At 45.2% G+C, this 17,629-nt stretch overlaps 1 protein-coding gene across 4 annotated transcripts in view; it reads left to right on the top strand.

Annotated features, from left to right (window-relative positions):
- Positions 1-17,629, top strand: part of LOC139381507 (exocyst complex component 6-like) — a 129,803-nt gene that overhangs the window by 46,268 nt on the left and 65,906 nt on the right. For 2 of the 4 annotated variants that reach the window (XM_071125110.1, XM_071125112.1), the window contains exons 8-14: positions 1,929-1,997; positions 5,065-5,148; positions 5,594-5,761; positions 7,975-8,046; positions 8,360-8,563; positions 9,373-9,482; positions 14,207-14,318. In XM_071125110.1, coding sequence (XP_070981211.1) covers positions 1,929-1,997; positions 5,065-5,148; positions 5,594-5,761; positions 7,975-8,046; positions 8,360-8,563; positions 9,373-9,482; positions 14,207-14,318 — 819 coding nt within the window. The remainder of the gene's footprint in view (positions 1-1,928; positions 1,998-5,064; positions 5,149-5,593; positions 5,762-7,974; positions 8,047-8,359; positions 8,564-9,372; positions 9,483-14,206; positions 14,319-17,629) is intronic. The other 2 variants (XM_071125111.1, XM_071125113.1) reach the window with 1 other exon arrangement.

A 17,629-nucleotide genomic window follows, 5' to 3' on the forward strand; every position in this document is an offset into this window, starting at 1 on the left:
TGAAGAACTTCGGATGTTTTCAATGAGGATACTCTCAGTTAGATAGCAGATGTTCAGTTTTTCCAAAAAGATTCTTTGTGTATTAGAAATCGCTCCGTTTTGTACATCACGTTTGGCTACCAAAAAAACCCGAAAATTCAGTCATCAAAACGCCTAACTTTTTTCCAAATTAACTCCATAATATCGACTGAAACATGGCAAACGTTGTTTAGAATCAATCCTCAAGGTGTTTTTCACATATCTCTTCGATGATATAACGTTCGTGGAAGTCTGGTTTCTCCTCTCTATCAAATGGAAAAATAGTTGCACCTGGCGTTTGCGCACCAATTTCGACGCAGGACACCAGGTAAATGTAGTCTCTTATGGTCAATCTTCCAATGATATGCCTACAAATACGTCACAATGCTGCCGACACCTTGGGGAAACGGCAGAAAGTGTAAGCTCATTCCTGTCGCATTCACAGCCATATAAGGAGACAATGGAAAACAGCGCCTCAGAAATTTTGCTCATTTCCTGTTTGAAGTTTCATCTTGGTTTCGCCTGTAGCATCAGTGCTGGGGCACTCACAGACAATATCTTTGCAGATTTGGAAACGTCAGAGTGTTTTCTTTCCAAAGCTGTCAATTATATGCATAGTCGAGCATCTTTTCGTGACAAAATATTGCGCTTAAAACGGGAACGTTTTTCATCCAAAAATGAAATACTGCCCCCAGAGGTTCAAGAGGTTAACTTCCTGACTGTGGTTCACTACTGTAACGTGGTTTAACCTCCTGACTGTGGTTCACTAATGTAACGTGGTTTAACTTCCTGACTGTGGTTCACTAATGTAACATGGTTTAACTTCCTGACTGTGGTTCACTACTGTAACATGGTTTAACTTCCTGACTGTGGTTCACTACTGTAACGTGGTTTAACCTCCTGACTGTGGTTCACTAATGTAACATGGTTTAACTTCCTGACTGTGGTTCACTACTGTAACGTGGTTTAACCTCCTGACTGTGGTTCACTAATGTAACATGGTTTAACTTCCTGACTGTGGTTCACTACTGTAACGTGGTTTAACCTCCTGACTGTGGTTCACTACTGTAACGTGGTTTAACTTCCTGACTGTGGTTCACTATTGTAACGTGGTTTAACCTCCTGACTGTGGTTCACTACTGTAACGTGGTTTAACTTCCTGACTGTGGTTCACTACTGTAACGTGGTTTAACCTCCTGACTGTGGTTCACTAATGTAACATGGTTTAACTTCCTGACTGTGGTTCACTACTGTAACGTGGTTTAACCTCCTGACTGTGGTTCACTACTGTAACGTGGTTTAACCTCCTGACTGTGTTATCTAATGTAACGTGGTTTAAACTCCTGACTGTGGTTCACTAATGTAACGTGGTTTAACCTCCTGACTGTGGTTCACTACTGTAACATGGTTTAACCTCCTGACTGTAGTTCACTCCTGTAACGTGGTTTAACCTCCTGACTGTGGTTCACTACTGTAACGTGGTTTAACTTCCTGACTGTGGTTCACTAATGTAACATGGTTTAACTTCCTGACTGTGGTTCACTACTGTAACGTGGTTTAACCTCCTGACTGTGGTTCACTACTGTAACGTGGTTTAACCTCCTGACTGTGGTTCACTAATGTAACATGGTTTAACCTCCTGACTGTGTTATCTAATGTAACATGGTTTAACCTCCTGACTGTGTAACATGGTTTAACCACCTGACTGTGTTATCTAATGTAACGTGGTTTAACTTCCTGACTGTGTTATCTAACATAACGTGGTTAACCTCCTGACTGTGTTATCTAACGTAACGTGGTTTAAGCTCCTGACTGTGTTATCTAATGTAACATGGTTTAACCTCCTGACTGTGTAACATGGTTTAACCTCCTGACTGTGTTATCTAACGTAACGTGGTTTAACCTCCCAGGTATTAACAGCCCAGGACCTGGTGGACTTCTCTCCTGTTTACAGATGTCTCCACATCTACACCGTTCTGGTATGTACACTATTTACTGTTCCTTAACGTGCCATCCAAACGGCTCCCTATTCCTGATATAGGACCTTTAGTAACCTGCTATATTTGTGTTTACCAATAGATGGCAGTATTGACTCAAGACTTTGCTTCCCGCTATCCGTAGCTATTTCCTGTGTCTGCCTATATAACTGTGATTAAGAAAGCTTCAGGTAGCTTAAGCCAGGTGCGTTGGAGAATGTAATTTAAAGTTACAATTAAATACTAAACCGTACTCATGAGTCGTAACTCTAAGAAGCCTTTAAGGATACTACAGGACCCATAGGTTTCTGGTTAACAGTAGTGTTCTATATAGGGAATAGGGCTCTGGTCAACAGTAGTGTTCTATATAGGGAATAGGGCTCTGGTCAACAGTAGTGTTCTATATAGGGAATAGGGCTCTGGTCAACAGTAGTGTTCTATATAGGGAATAGGGCTCTGGTCAACAGTAGTGTTCTATATAGGGAATAGGGCTCTGGTCAACAGTAGTGTTCTATATAAGGAATAGGGCTCTGGTCAACAGTAGTGTTCTATATAGGGAATAGGGCTCTGGTCAAAAGTAGTGTTCTATATAGGGAATAGGGCTCTGGTCAACAGTAGTGGTCTATATAGGGAATAGGGCTCTGGTCAACAGCAGTGTTCTATATAGGGAATAGGGCTCTGGTCAACAGTAGTGTTCTATATAGGGAATAGGGCTCTGGTCAACAGTAGTGTTCTATATAGGGAATAGGGCTCTGGTCAACAGTAGTGTTCTATATAGGGAATAGGGCTCTGGTCTAAAGTAGTGTTCTATATAGGGAATAGGGCTCTGGTCTAAAGTAGTGTTCTACATAGGGAATAGGGCTCTGGTCTAAAGTAGTGTTCTATATAGGGAATAGGACTCTGGTCAACAGTAGTGTTCTATATAGGGAATAGGGCTCTGGTCAACAGTAGTGCTCTATATAGGGAATAGGGCTCTGGTCAACACTAGTGTTCTATATAGGGAATAGGGCCCTAGGCAACAGTAGTGTCCCATATAGGGAATAGGGCTCTGGTCAACAGTAGTACACTTTAAGAGAGGAGATAGCTTTCCTCTGAATACCAGCCCTAATGACAGGGACTTCTGACTGAGGGGCTAGGGAGGGAGGGAGGGAGGGAGGGAGGGTATTTACACACAAAAGTATGTGGACACCCCTTCAAATGAGTGTATTTGGCTTTTTCAGCCACACCCGTTGCTGACAGGTCTGTGAAATTGAGCACACAGCCATGCAATCTCCATAGACAAACATTGGTAGTAGAATGGCCTTACTGAAGAGCTCAGTGATATTGAACGTGGCACCGTCATAGGATGCCACCTTTCCAACTGTTCATCTAATTTTTGCCCTGCTAGAACTGCTCCAGTCAGCTGTAAGTGCTGTTATTGTGAAGTGGGTATTACCTGGTACTTCCTGTAAAAACCATGTTGTTACCTGGTACTTCCTGTATATAGCCATGTTATTACCTGGTACTTCCTGTATATAGCCATGTTATTACCTGGTACTTCCTGTATATAGTCATTGTATTACCTGGTACTTCCTGTATATAGCCATGGTATTACCTGGTACTTCCTGTATATAGCCATGTTTTTACCTGGTACTTCCTGTATATAGCCACATTATTACCTGGTACTTCCTGTATATAGCCATGTTATTACCTGGTACTTCCTGTATATAGCCATGTTATTACCTGGTACTTCCTGTATATAGCCATGTTATTACCTGGTACTTCCTGTATCCACGTCATTGTTGTGTAATTATTTCCTTTTTTGTTTTGCAAATAAGTCTCACTTTTAAACTCTGCATTGATGGTTAAGGGATTGTAATTATGTATTTCACTGTAAAGTTAACCTGTTGGTTAAGGGCTGGGCAGTCAGCATTTCACTGTGAGGTCTATCTACACCTGTTGGTTAAGAGCTGGTCAGTCAGCATTTCACTGTGAGGTCTACACCTGTTGGTTAAGGGCTGGTCAGTCAGCATTTCACTGTGAGGTCTACACCTGTTGGTTAAGGGCTTGTCAGTCAGCATTTCACTGTGAGGTCAGTCAGCATTTCACTGTGAGGTCTACACCTGTTGGTTAAGGGCTGGTCAGTCAGCATTTCACTGTGAGGTCTATCTACACCTGTTGGTTAAGAGCTGGTCAGTCAGCTTTTCACTGTGAGGTCAGTCAGCATTTCACTGTGAGGTCTATCTACACCTGTTGGTTAAGGGCTGGTCAGTCAGCATTTCACTGTGAGGTCAGTCAGCATTTCACTGTGAGGTTTACACCTGTTGGTTAAGGGCTGGTCAGTCAGCATTTCACTGTGAGGTCTACACCTGTTGGTTAAGAGCTGGTCAGTCAGCTTTTCACTGTGAGGTCAGTCAGCATTTCACTGTGAGGTCTACACCTGTTGGTTAAGGGCTGGTCAGTCAGCATTTCACTGTGAGGTCTACACCTGTTGGTTAAGGGCTGGTCAGTCAGCATTTCACTGTGAGGTCTACACCTGTTGGTTAAGGGCTGGTCAGTCTGCATTTCACTGTGAGGTCAGTCAGCATTTCACCGTGAGGTCTATCTACACCTGTTGGTTAAGGGCTGGTCAGTCAGCATTTCACCGTGAGGTCAGTCAGCATTTCACTGTGAGGTCAGTCAGCATTTCACTGTGAGGTCAGTCAGAATTTCACTGTGAGGTCAGTCAGCATTTCACTGTGAGGTCAGTCAGCATTTCACTGTGAGGTCTACACCTGTTGGTTAAGGGCTGGTCATGTGACCAATAACATCTGCATTATTTGTATATTTCTGTGAGGGAACGACTACTCTGTGAAGTGCGCGTGTACAATAACTCTCCGTCCTTGCGCTCCTAAACAATGTAGTTTTTAGAAACTAGGATGAAGGCTACTGAACGGTCCCCTCTGGTCAGATTATAGAGAGGGAACAGAGAACTGTATGTAGATGAAATGGTTCACCAATGACAATTTGCCGAATGTCGGCCAACTTTCTCCCGCTGTCGGCCACTGGACTTCCTGTCATCACCATCTGGCTCGTTGTTCTGTGTTTCCAGGGTGACAGAGAGACGTTTGAGAACTACTACAGGAAACAGAGGAAAAAACAGGCCAGGCTGGTGCTGCAGCCCCAGTCTAACATGGTGAGGAGGGTTCCCCTCTCTATCTGTTCCCCTCTCTATCTGTTCCCCAGTCTAACATGGTGAGGAGGGTTCCCCTCTCTATCTGTTCCCCTCCTCCCTCTGTTCCCCTCCTCCCTCTGTTCCCCTCCTCCCTCTGTTCCCCTCCTCTATCTGTTCCCCTCCTCTATCTGTTTCCCTCCTCTATCTGTTCCCCTCCTCTCTCTGTTCCCCTCCTCTCTCTGTTCCCCTCCTCCCTCTGTTCCCCTCCTCCCTCTGTTCCCCTCCTCTCTCTGTTCCCCTCCTCTATCTGTTCCCCTCCTCCCTCTGTTCCCCTCCTCTATCTGTTCCCCTCCTCTATCTGTTCCCCTCCTCTATCTGTCTCTGTCTCTCCCTACTCTTGTTCATCCCCTGATCAGTAGTTCCAAACCTCTGTCTATAATGTGAGTTGTTTTGTTTTCTGGTCCAGCAGGAGACCGTGGAGGGTTACCGGCGGTACTTCAATCAGATCGTAGGCTTCTTCCTGGTGGAGGACCACGTTCTGCACTCCACACAGGGACTGTTGACCAGAGCCTTTACTGATGAACTGTGGAACATGGCCCTGTCTAAGATCACTGCCGTGCTCCGCACACACTCTGTGAGTACACACACACACACACTCTGTGAGTGTATACACACACACACACACACACACACTCTGTGAGTACACACACACGCACGCACGCACACACACACGTAGTTGTGAGCACGCACACACACACACACACACACTAAATACACAACCACACTCTGTGAGTACAGCTAACACACCCCTGGATGTGAGGGGGAGTGAGTGGCCTGGCTCGACAAGGTCTGTGGGGTCATGGAGTGCTCAGCCCTGTGTCTTTTTGCCATTGAAAGTGTCCTAGCAGGGGGCTAAAGTCTCTTATCAGTGAGAGAGGACCAGGGTAGCAGTCACACTAACCCTAGCAGTAGGGTTTGACCAGGCCTTTGTTGGCCCCCGTGACCCAGGCTGTGAGACCCCGTTCCAATCTGTCCCCCTTTGGGCAATCTGTCCCCGTTTGGGCAATCTGTCCCCGTGAGGCCAATCTGTCCCCATTGGGCTGCAATGCCCTGAGGTCTTCATTAGACCAGTGGAGCCCTGCTCAATGCTGCTCACTGGGAGGGCCTGCCAGGAACAAGGGCCTAGATACCACGTATCATTCCTAACACCAAGGGCCTAGATACCACTTATCATTCCTAACACCAAGGCTTCTAGATACCACTTATCATTCCTAACACCAAGGCTTCTAGATACCACTTATAATTCCTAACACCAAGGCTTCTAGATACCACTTATCATTCCTAACACCAAGGCTTCTAGATACCACTTATCATTCCTAACACCAAGGCTTCTAGATACCACTTATCATTCCTAACACCAAGGCTTCTAGATACCACTTATCATTCCTAACACCAAGGCTTCTAGATACCACTTATCATTCCTAACACCAAGGCTTCTAGATACCACTTATCATTCCTAACACCAAGGCTTCTAGATACCACTTATAATTCCTAACACCAAGGCTTCTAGATACCACTTATCATTCCTAACACCAAGGCTTCTAGATACCACTTATCATTCCTAACACCAAGGCTTCTAGATACCACTTATCATTCCTAACACCAAGGCTTCTAGATACCACTTATAATTCCTTACATCAAGGCTTCTAGATACCACTTATCATTCCTAACACCAAGGCTTCTAGATGCCACTTATCATTCCTAACACCAAGGGCATAGATGCCACTTATCATTCGTAACACCAAGGCTTCTAGATAAACCCTTAACATTCCTAACACCAAGGCTTCTAGATAAATCCTTACCATTCCTAACACCAAGGTTTCTAGATAAACCCTTAGCATTCCTGACACCAAGGCTTCTAGATAAACCCTTACCATTCCTAGCACCAAGGCTTCCAGATAAACCCTTACCATTCCTGACACCAAGGCTTCTAGATAAACCCTTACCATTCCTAACACCAAGGCTTCTAGATAAACCCTTACCATTCCTGCACCAAGGCTTCTAGATAAACCCTTACCATTCCTAGCACCAAGGCTTCAAGATAAACCCTTACCATTCCTAACACCAAGGCTTCTAGATAAACCCTTACCATTCCTGACACCAAGGCTTCTAGATAAACCCTTACCATTCCTGCACCAAGGCTTCTAGATAAACCCTTACCATTCCTAACACCAAGGCTTCTAGATAAACCCTTACCATTCCTGCACCAAGGCTTCTAGATAAACCCTTACCATTCCTAGCACCAAGGCTTCCAGATAAACCCTTACCATTCCTAACACCAAGGCTTCTAGATAAACCCTTACCATTCCTGACACCAAGGCTTCTAGATAAACCCTTACCATTCCTGCACCAAGGCTTCTAGATAAACCCTTACCATTCCTAACACCAAGGCTTCTAGATAAACCCTTACCATTCCTGCACCAAGGCTTCTAGATAAACCCTTACCATTCCTAGCACCAAGGCTTCCAGATAAACCCTTACCATTCCTAACACCAAGGCTTCTAGATAAACCCTTACCATTCCTAACACCAAGGCTTCTAGATAAACCCTTAGCATTCCTAACACCAAGGCTTCCAGATAAACCCTTACCATTCCTAACACCAAGGCTTCTAGATAAACCCTTACCATTCCTAGCACCAAGGCTTCCAGATAAACCCTTACCATTCCTAACACCAAGGCTTCTAGATAAACCCTTACCTCACCCAGAAGGCTGGGAGTAACACTTTCCTTTTCCCTTTTGATTGTGCCGGACCCCCCCCCCCCCCCCCCCCCTTTCTTCCTTTCCAGTCCTACTGCAGCGATCCTGACCTGGTGCTGCAGCTGAAGAACCTCATTGTCATATTTGCAGACACATTACAGGTGAGTCTTGTCCAGCTCTTCAGACTGGGTGATAAGATAGTATGAATTAAACCTAGAGCTCTTATAAGGTATGAGTGAAGCAGCTGTTGTTGTCTGTTAATGTTCTGTATTCTGTCATGTTCTGTGTTCCGTGTTCCGTGTTCTGCGTTCCGTGTTCTGTGTTCCATGTTCTGTGTTCTGCGTTCTGTGTTCTGCGTTCTGTGTTCTGCATGGACCCCAGGGGGATCCTAATCCAATACCCAAGCAGTTTGGTCATTAACCAGTGGAGCAGATTGTGATGCCTCTGGTTTGTAACCACCCTCTCTCTCTCCAGGGTTATGGCTACCCAGTGAACAGACTGTTTGACCTGCTGTTTGAGATCAGAGACCAGTACAATGAAACGCTGCTGAAGAAATGGGCTCTGGTGTTCAGGGAGATCTTTGAACTGGACAACTACAGCCCTATCCCCGTAGAGACTGAAGAAGAGTACAAGTCTGTCGTTAGTAGATTCCCCTTCCACGACGCAGAAATTGAAAAGGTTTGTCCTTCATTCAACACCCTTCTTTTAAAAACGGACTAACGTCACGACATCGAGATGCGATGGAAATGTCAACGGTCTATATGCTCCTTATAGAGGTCCAAGAGGTCCAAGGGGTTAAATAACCTGGGTTGTAAAGTCAACGGTCTATATGCTCCTTATAGAGGTCCAAGGGGTTAAATAGCCTGGGTTGTAAAGTCAACGGTCTTTATGCTCCTTATAGAGGTCCAAGTGGTTAAATAACCTGGGTTGTAAAGTCAACGGTCTTTATGCTCCTTATAGAGGTCCAAGGGGTTAAATAACCTGGGTTGTAAAGTCAACGGTCTATATGCTCCTTATACAGGTCCAAGGGGTTAAATAACCTGGGTTGTAAAGTCAACAGTCTATATGCTCCTTATAGAGGTCCAAGGGGTTAAATAACCTGGGTTGTAAAGTCAACGGTCTATATGCTCCTTATAGAGGTCCAAGGGGCTTCAGTTAAATAACCTGGGTTGTAAAGTCAACGGTCTATATGCTCCTTATAGAGGTCCAAGGGGTTAAATAACCTGGGTTGTAAAGTCAACGGTCTATATGCTCCTTATAGAGGTCCAAGGGGTTAAATAACCTGGGTTGTAAAGTCAACGGTCTATATGCTCCTTATAGAGGTCCAAGGGGTTAAATAACCTGGGTTGTAAAGTCAACGGTCTATATGCTCCTTATAGAGGTCCAAGGGGTTAAATAACCTGGGTTGTAAAGTCAACGGTCTATATGCTCCTTATAGAGGTGCAAGGGGTTAAATAACCTGGGTTGTATTTGTTGTCGCCCAACAGCAAGACTTTCCGAAGAAGCTGCCGATGTCTCAGTCTGTGCCTCAGATCTACGTTCAGGTCAAAGAGTTCATCTACGCCAGTCTGAAGTTCTCCGAGTCACTGCATCGCAGGTGAGTCAGTTGGATCACCGGCTGCTTCTCAAATCACGACCTATTTCCTGTGTCGTGCACTACTTTTGACCAGAGTCCATTGGGCGTCGGTGTAAAAGTAGTGCACTATGTAGGGAAGTGGTTGCCGATAGGGACACCGTATAAAGCTGTTGTATTTAATACTGTGGGTCAGTCTTAACGTCTTGTTGTGTGCTATTTGCTTAGTGGGTTTGCAAATGTCAGTGCTGCACAGTTTGTTATTTACACTAGCATGCTAAGGGTTTGTCTGGCTGGTCAACACCTTTCTCATCCGACTGTTATCTGGGTCAGATGATGTAATATCTGTAACAGGTGTTGAGTGTTGACCTTCAGCTGTCAGCCTGGCTGGTCCCTCACTAGGGTCCCTAGTACAGGGGTTAATAACTGGGAGTCTGTTCCCTCACTAGGATCCCTAGTACAGGGTTTAATAACTGGGAGTCAGAGCCTGGCTGTTCCCTCACTAGGATCCCTAGTACAGGGGTTAATAACTGGGAGTCTGTTCCCTCTCTAGGATCCCTAGTACAGGGTTTAATAACTGGGAGTCAGAGCCTGGCTGTTCCCTCACTAGGGTCCCTAGTACAGGGGTTAATAACTGGGAGTCTGTTCCCTCACTAGGGTCCCTAGTACAGGGTTTAATGACTGGGAGTCAGAGCCTGGCTGGTCCCTCACTAGGATCCCTAGTACAGGGGTTAATAACTGGGAGTCTGTTCCCTCACTAGGGTCCCTAGTACAGGGTTAATAACTGGAGCCTGACTGGTCCCTCACTAGGGTCCCTAGTACAGGGTTAATAACTGGGAGTCTGTTCCCTCACTAGGGTCCCTAGTACAGGGGTTAATAACTGGGAGTCTGTTCCCTCGCTAGGGTCCCTAGTACAGTGGTTAATAACTGGGAGTCAGAGCCTGGCTGGTCCCTCACTAGGGTCCCTAGTACAGGGGTTAATAACTGGGAGTCAGAGCCTGGCTGGTCCCTCACTAGGGTCCCTAGTACAGGGGTTAATAACTGGGAGTCAGAGCCTGTCTGGTCCCTCACTAGGGTCCCTAGTACAGGGTTTAATAACTGGGAGTCAGAGCCTGGTTTGTTGGGCAGATCACGGCTGGGTCTCCATTGACTTCGTCTGGTAGAGAGGCATCGTTGGGCAGATCACGGCTGGGTCTCCGTTGACTTCGTCTGGTAGAGAGGCATCGTTGGGCAGATCACGGCTGGGTCTCCGTTGACTTCGTCTGGTAGAGAGGCATCGTTGGGCAGATCACGGCTGGGTCTCCGTTGACTTCGTCTGGTAGAGAGGCATCGTTGGGCAGATCACGGCTGGGTCTCCATTGTAACCCGTAATGGACTGTAGCCCCTGGCACATGCAGCGGTCATCGAAGCCTGTGTAATATGATCCCACCTTATTCCTATAGTGTCCTTTTTGCATGTTGATTGCCTCTGCAGAAGTCATCGCGGGACTTCTTGTACATGTTCCTGTCCTCAGCTATAGCCTCGGTTGTCTGCGATAGCCTCTGTTTTGCGGTATCCATGTCCTATATAGCTCAGTGTTTATCCAGGGCTTTTGAATGGGGAAGCAGCGAACCTTCGTTGCCGATGCAGTCCCTAATGAAGTCAGTGACGGAGGTGGTTAGCTCGTTGACGTTATCGCCGGAGTCCTGGAACATATTTCAGTCAGCGCTAGAAAAGCAGTCCTGTAGCATAGTCTCTGATCCTCATTACCATTTATCAACAGAGCGAGTCACAGGTTTTGAGCTTCTGCTTGTAACCAGGGTGCAGGAATACGGAGTCATGATCTGATTTGCCTAATGGAGGACGAGCAAGGGCCTTGTATGCCTGCTATGTGTTTAGAGTAATAGTGGTCTAGGACTTTATCGCCCCTAGTGGCAAAGGAGTCGTATTGATGGAAGTTGGGTATCACGTGTCTTAATGATGCAGAATTAAATTCGCCGGCCACAAGAAAGCAGCCTCCGGATGTATGTTTTCCTGCTTGTTTATAGCCTTGTACAGTTCTTTTGAGTGCCAGCTTTTTTTTCTTGTCCTGAGGTGGAAAGTACACCACAGTCACGATAACAGCTAAAAACTCCCTATTCCAAGATGGCTGAATAATTAGATGGAAAATCCGTTGAGTTGGATAGTCATCGGGAGTATCTTGTCCAATAGCCATGTTTTAGAAAAGCAGAGCGTATTACAGTTTATGAAAGTCCCTTTGGTAGCAAATCCCCCGATCGGCTGTCTTCCCTCTTATTATCAAGTGACTGTACATTGATCAATAGAATGGAGGGAGGAGGTGGTTTCCCCTTTGCTTTAATCTCGCCAGGACCCCCCCCTCTCTCGCTTGTCTCTTTAAACCTGACGTTTACTCTTGGGTAGTCCCAAAAAATTGGATCGGAATTACAGAAAGATGCATCCCTCACAATGTACACAGCCACAGCTCTTATCTGCAGAACCAACACACAGCTGTAGGACTCTGCTAACACAAACGGCTCAAATCAAGCAAGTCGTCTTGACTACTTTCTTATGTCATTCTCATTGGCACCAAAAGTTTAAAGTGTTGATATGTGACAGAATGCGGTCGTGCCATTAAATATTTGGCATATACATTACTCTTACAGAATTTCCACGTGGGCGAGGATATTGGACATTTAATCAACGCCTATTGTATGATAAGTTGTATTTAACCAGGACAGAATAATTTATAACTGCTTTTTCCAACGGGGCATTCCAGTTGAGGTTTATTGATGTAGTCAGAGGACTGTTATTAGCGTGTTTTAGCCACTTCTTTAAAAATGGTAGATTATCAGACACTCGACAAGGTCTGATTTCATTATTACTGACACAGGACCCAGGTGGTAAATATAAAGATCCAGTTCATTAAAAACAATTGGAGACCTCTTACACTTCAGTGTTGTGATGCAAAAAAGTCTAGCATGATACATAGAATTAATAAGGTATTGTCGGATATTATTCATGCTAATCAGACAGGTTTTTTACATGGACGATACATTGGAGATGATATACGACAAGTACTGGAAACAATAGAACACTATGAAATATCGGGAGAAACCAGGTCTGGTTTTCATAACTTTGAAATGTTTTTTGATAAAGTACAATTGGAGTTTATATATAAATGCCTGGACTATTTTAATTGAGGAGAATCTCTTATACAATAGGTTAAAGGTATAGTAACCTACCTATAGTAAGTGTAAACTAGTAAATAATGACCACTTCTCAGAAAGTATTAAACTTTCGAGGAGTAAAACAAGGTTGTCCACTTTCGGCATATCTATTTGTTATGGCCATCAAAATGTTACCTATTAAATCAGATCCAACAATAACATCAATGGGCTAGAAATACGGGCTTTCAAAACAAAGGCCATTGTATACAGATTCACGTTTTCCTTTAACACCACAATGAGGAAGTAGGGAATTTGTCGGCCGGACCTGCATTAAAGACCTGCATTAAAGACCTGCATTAAAGACCTGCATTAAAGACCTGCATTAAAGACCTGCATTAAAGACCTGCATTAAAGACCTGCATTAAAGACCTGCATTAAAGACCTGCATTAAAGACCGGCATTAAAGACCTGCATTAAAGACCGGCATTAAAGACCGGCATTAAAGACCTGCATTAAAGACCTGCATTAAAGACCGGCATTAAAGACCTGCATTAAAGACCGGCATTAAAGACCTGCATTAAAGACCTGCATTAAAGACCGGCATTAAAGACCGGCATTAAAGACCTGCATTAAAGACCGGCATTAAAGACCTGCATTAAAGACCTGCATTAAAGACCGGCATTAAAGACCTGCATTAAAGACCGGCATTAAAGACCGGCATTAAAGACCGGCATTAAAGACCTGCATTAAAGACCGGCATTAAAGACCTGCATTAAAGACAGGCATTAAAGACTGGCATTAAAGACCTGCATTAAAGACCGGCATTAAAGACCTGCATTAAAGACCTGCATTAAAGACCGGCATTAAAGACCTGCATTAAAGACCTGCATTAAAGACCGGCATTAAAGACCTGCATTAAAGACTGGCATTAAAGACCTGCATTAAAGACCGGCATTAAAGACCGGCATTAAAGACCGGCATTAAAGACCTGCATTAAAGACCGGCATTAAAGACCTGCATTAAAGACCGGCATTGGTTTAAGGAAATTGTGATGAATAAAGTATAATGCTTCCATTTAAGGACCAAGAAATGTACAGCTGTGCCATATCGATTCCTAAATAGTTCGGAAGAGATTTTCAATGTACCGATTCCTTGATACACAAAACACAAAACTTTGAATTTTTATTTAAATTGTTCAAAATTCTTGCAAAAAATAGAATGTATATATATATATATATATATATATATATATATATATATATATATATATATATATATATATATATATATATATATATAGTAAATACAACAATCCCAGCTCTGCTCTGAAGAGACAGAATCATTTGATTATTTGTTGTGGTCTACATACTGTCCATATGTAGCTTGTTTTTTGGTCGCAGGTTCAGGAATGGCGTGAACTCCGCAAATAGCACTGCTGGGTGATCTGAAAAGTCATAGTCAATCGATCAATAATTATAATACTGTTAATCGAAACATGTTATCTTTTAATTAACAATCTGTACAAACTATCGAGAATAGAAAAGTTGAGAACTTTTGTGAAACATCACTTCTCTTGTCGTTTTGTTTTGGTTGTGTTTCCAGCTGGACAGAGATCGATGACATGCTCCGTAAATCCACCAACCTGCTGTTGACGAGGACACTGAGTGGCTGTCTACAGAACCTCATCAAGAAACCCCATATAGGACTAACTGAGGTACAGTACATTATTCCCTACATGACCAAAAGTATGTGGACACCTGCTTGTCCAACATCTCATTCCAAAATCATGGCCATTAATATGGAGTTGCCCCCCCCCCCCCCCCCCACCACCACTCTACTGAGAAGGCTTTCTACTAGATGTTGGAACATTGCTACGGGAACTTGCTTTCATTCCAATTCATCCCAAAGGTGTTTGATTTTGGTTGAAGTCAGGGCTCTGTGCCGGCCAGTCAAGTTCTTCCACACCGATCTCGACATACCATTTCTCTATGGACCTCGCTTTGTGCACGGGGGTCTTCCTGCTGAAACAGGAAAGGGCCTTCCTCAAACTGTTGCCGGAAAGCTGGAAGCACAGAATCATCTAGAATGTCATTTCTTTACCGTTAAGATTTCCCTTCACTGGAACTAAGGGGCTCGAATCATGAAAAACAGCCCCAGACCATTATTCCTCCACCAAACTTTACAGTTGGCATTATGCATTCAGGTAGGTAGAGTTCTCCTGGCATCCACCAAACCCAGATTCGTCCGTCGGGACTGCCAGATGGTGAAGCGTGATTCATCACGCCAAAGAAAGCGTTTCCACTGCTCCAGAGTCCATCTTTAAACCACTTCAGTCGACGCTTGGCATACCACATGGTGATCTTAGGCTTGTGTGCGGCTGCTCGGCCATGGAAACCCATTTCATGAAGCTCCCGGCGAACAGTTCTTGTGCTGACGTTGCTTCCAGAGGCAGTTTGGAACTCAGTAGTGAGTGTTGTAACCAATCTTTTTTTTAATGCTCTACGCGCTTCAAAACTCGACAGCCCCGTTCTGTGAGCTTGTGGACCTACCACTTCGTGGCTGAGCCGTTGTTGTTCCTAGACATGTCCACTTCACTATAACAGCACTTACAGTTGACTGGGGCAGTTCTAACAGGGCAGAAATTTGATGAACTGACTCAAATTGTATTAGTCACATGCGCCGAATACAACCTTACACTGACATGATTATTTAGAAGCCCCTAACCAACAATGCAGTTTAAAAAATATGAATAAGAAATAAAAGCAACAAGTAATTAAAGAGCAGCAGTAAAATAACAGTAGCGAGACTATATACAGGGGGGTACCAGTACAGAGTCAAAGTGCGGGGGCACCGGTGTTGAGCTAATATGTACATGTAAGTAGAGTTATTAAAGTGACTATATATAGATAATTACAGAGGGTACCAACAGTGTAGAAGAGGGGGGGCGGATGGGCGGCAATGCAGATAGTCTTGTTAGCCATTTGATTAGCTGTTCAGGAGTCTTATGGCTTGGGGGAAGAATCTGTTTAGAAGCCTCTTGGACCTAGACTGGGCGCTCCCGTACCGCTTGCTGTGCGGTAGCAGAGAGAACAGTCTATGACTAGGGTGGCTGGAGTCTTTGACAATTTTTAAGGCCTTCCTCTGACACCGCCCCTGGTATAGAGGTCCTAGATGGCAGGAAGCTTGGCCACAGTGATGTACTGGACTGTACCCACTACCCTCTGTAGTGCCTTGTGGTCGGAGGCTGAGCAGTTGCTGTACCAGGCAGTGATGCAACCAGTCCTAGATGGCAGGAAGCTTGGCCATAGTGATGTACTGGACTGTACCCACTACCCTCTGTAGTGCCTTGTGGTCGGAGGCTGAGCAGTTGCTGTACCAGGCAGTGATGCAACCATGCTCTCAATGGTGCAGCTGTAGAACCTTTTGAGGATCTGAGGACCCATGCCAAATCTTTTCAGTCTCCTGAGGGGGGGAAGGTGTTGTCGTGCCCTCTTCATGACTGTTTTGGTGTGCTTAGACCATGTTAGATGTTAGATGGTTAGATTGTTAGTGATGTGGACACCGAGGAACTTGAAGCTTCACTACAGCCCGTCAATGAGAATGGGGGAGTGCTTGGTCCTCCTTTTCCTGTAGTCCACAATCATCTCCTTTGTCTTGATCACGTTGAGGGATAGGTTGTTATTTATCCACCACACGGCCAGGTCTCTGACCTCCCTATAGGCTGTCTCGTCGTTGTCGGTGATCTGGCCTACCACTGTTGTGTCATCGGCAAACTTAATGATGGTGTTGGAGTCGTGCCGGGCCGTGCAGTAATGAGTGAACAGGGAGTACAGGAGGGGGCTGAGCACACACTCCTGAGGGGCCCTGTGTTGAGGATTAGTGTGGCGGATGTGTTGTTACCTACCCTTACCACCTGGGGGCGGCCTATCTAGTACAGGGTTGGACCCACCAGAAAAGCTTGAATTCTTCTTGGATTTCTTATCGCTGCGTACCGTTGACGCCAGGCAGAATGCGTCTTACCCCTCTCCTCCCCTCTATCCCTGGGACTAATCCTGACACTTCCATGACTCAACAGGAACGTTTCCATTGGAGTCGCTCTTTCTTGTTTTTAGCTGATAGGAACCCGGTGTGGTCGCCTGCTGCAAAGCCCATCCGTGAAAAGAACCGATATGTTATGCTTTCCGAGATCCCGTTCTGCACACCACTTTTATACTGCACCGTTATTTGTCTGTTTGTGGCACGAATTCAAGCTTTTTGATGGGGTTCAAATCCAGGCTCTGGCTGGGCCACTCAAGGACATTCGGAGACTTGTCTTCCACTCCTGTGTTGTCTTGGCTGTGTGCTTAGGGTCGTTGTCCCATTGGAGGGTGAACCTTCTGCCCAGTCGGAGGTCCTGAGTGCTCTGGAGCAGGTTTTCATCAAGGATCTCTCTGTACTTTTCTCCGTTCATCTTTCCCTCGATCCTGACTAGTCTCCCAGTCCCTGCCCCTGAAAAACATCCACACGGCATAATGCTGCCACCACCATTCTTCACCGTAGGTATGGTGCCAGGTTTCCTCTAGACTTGGCATCAGACCATAGAATCTTTTTACTGAGGAGTAGCTTTCGTCTGGCCACTCTACCACCCAGGAATGGTTAAGAAGAAATGCTGGACTGCTCTGGAGTGGCCAGAGAAGAGTCCAGATCTGAATCACATCCAAAACCTATGGCGAGATCTGACAACAGCAGTTGGTGGAGGGCACCACCTGAAACATTGAGAATTAGAGCAGTTGGTGGGGGGCACCACCTGAAACATTGAAGAATTAGAGCAGTTGGTGGGGGGCACCACCTGAAACATTGAAGAATTAGAGCAGTTGGTGGTGGGCACCACCTGAAACATTGAAGAATTAGAGCAGTTGGTGGGGGGCACCACCTGAAACATTGAAGAATTAGAGCAGTTGGTGGGGGGCACCACCTGAAACATTGAGAATTAGAGCAGTTGGTGGGCGGCACCACCTGAAACATTGAGAATTAGAGCAGTTGGTG

This window comes from Oncorhynchus clarkii, chromosome 23 (assembly GCF_045791955.1).
Source record: "Oncorhynchus clarkii lewisi isolate Uvic-CL-2024 chromosome 23, UVic_Ocla_1.0, whole genome shotgun sequence".
NCBI classification, from domain to species: Eukaryota; Metazoa; Chordata; class Actinopteri; order Salmoniformes; family Salmonidae; genus Oncorhynchus; species Oncorhynchus clarkii.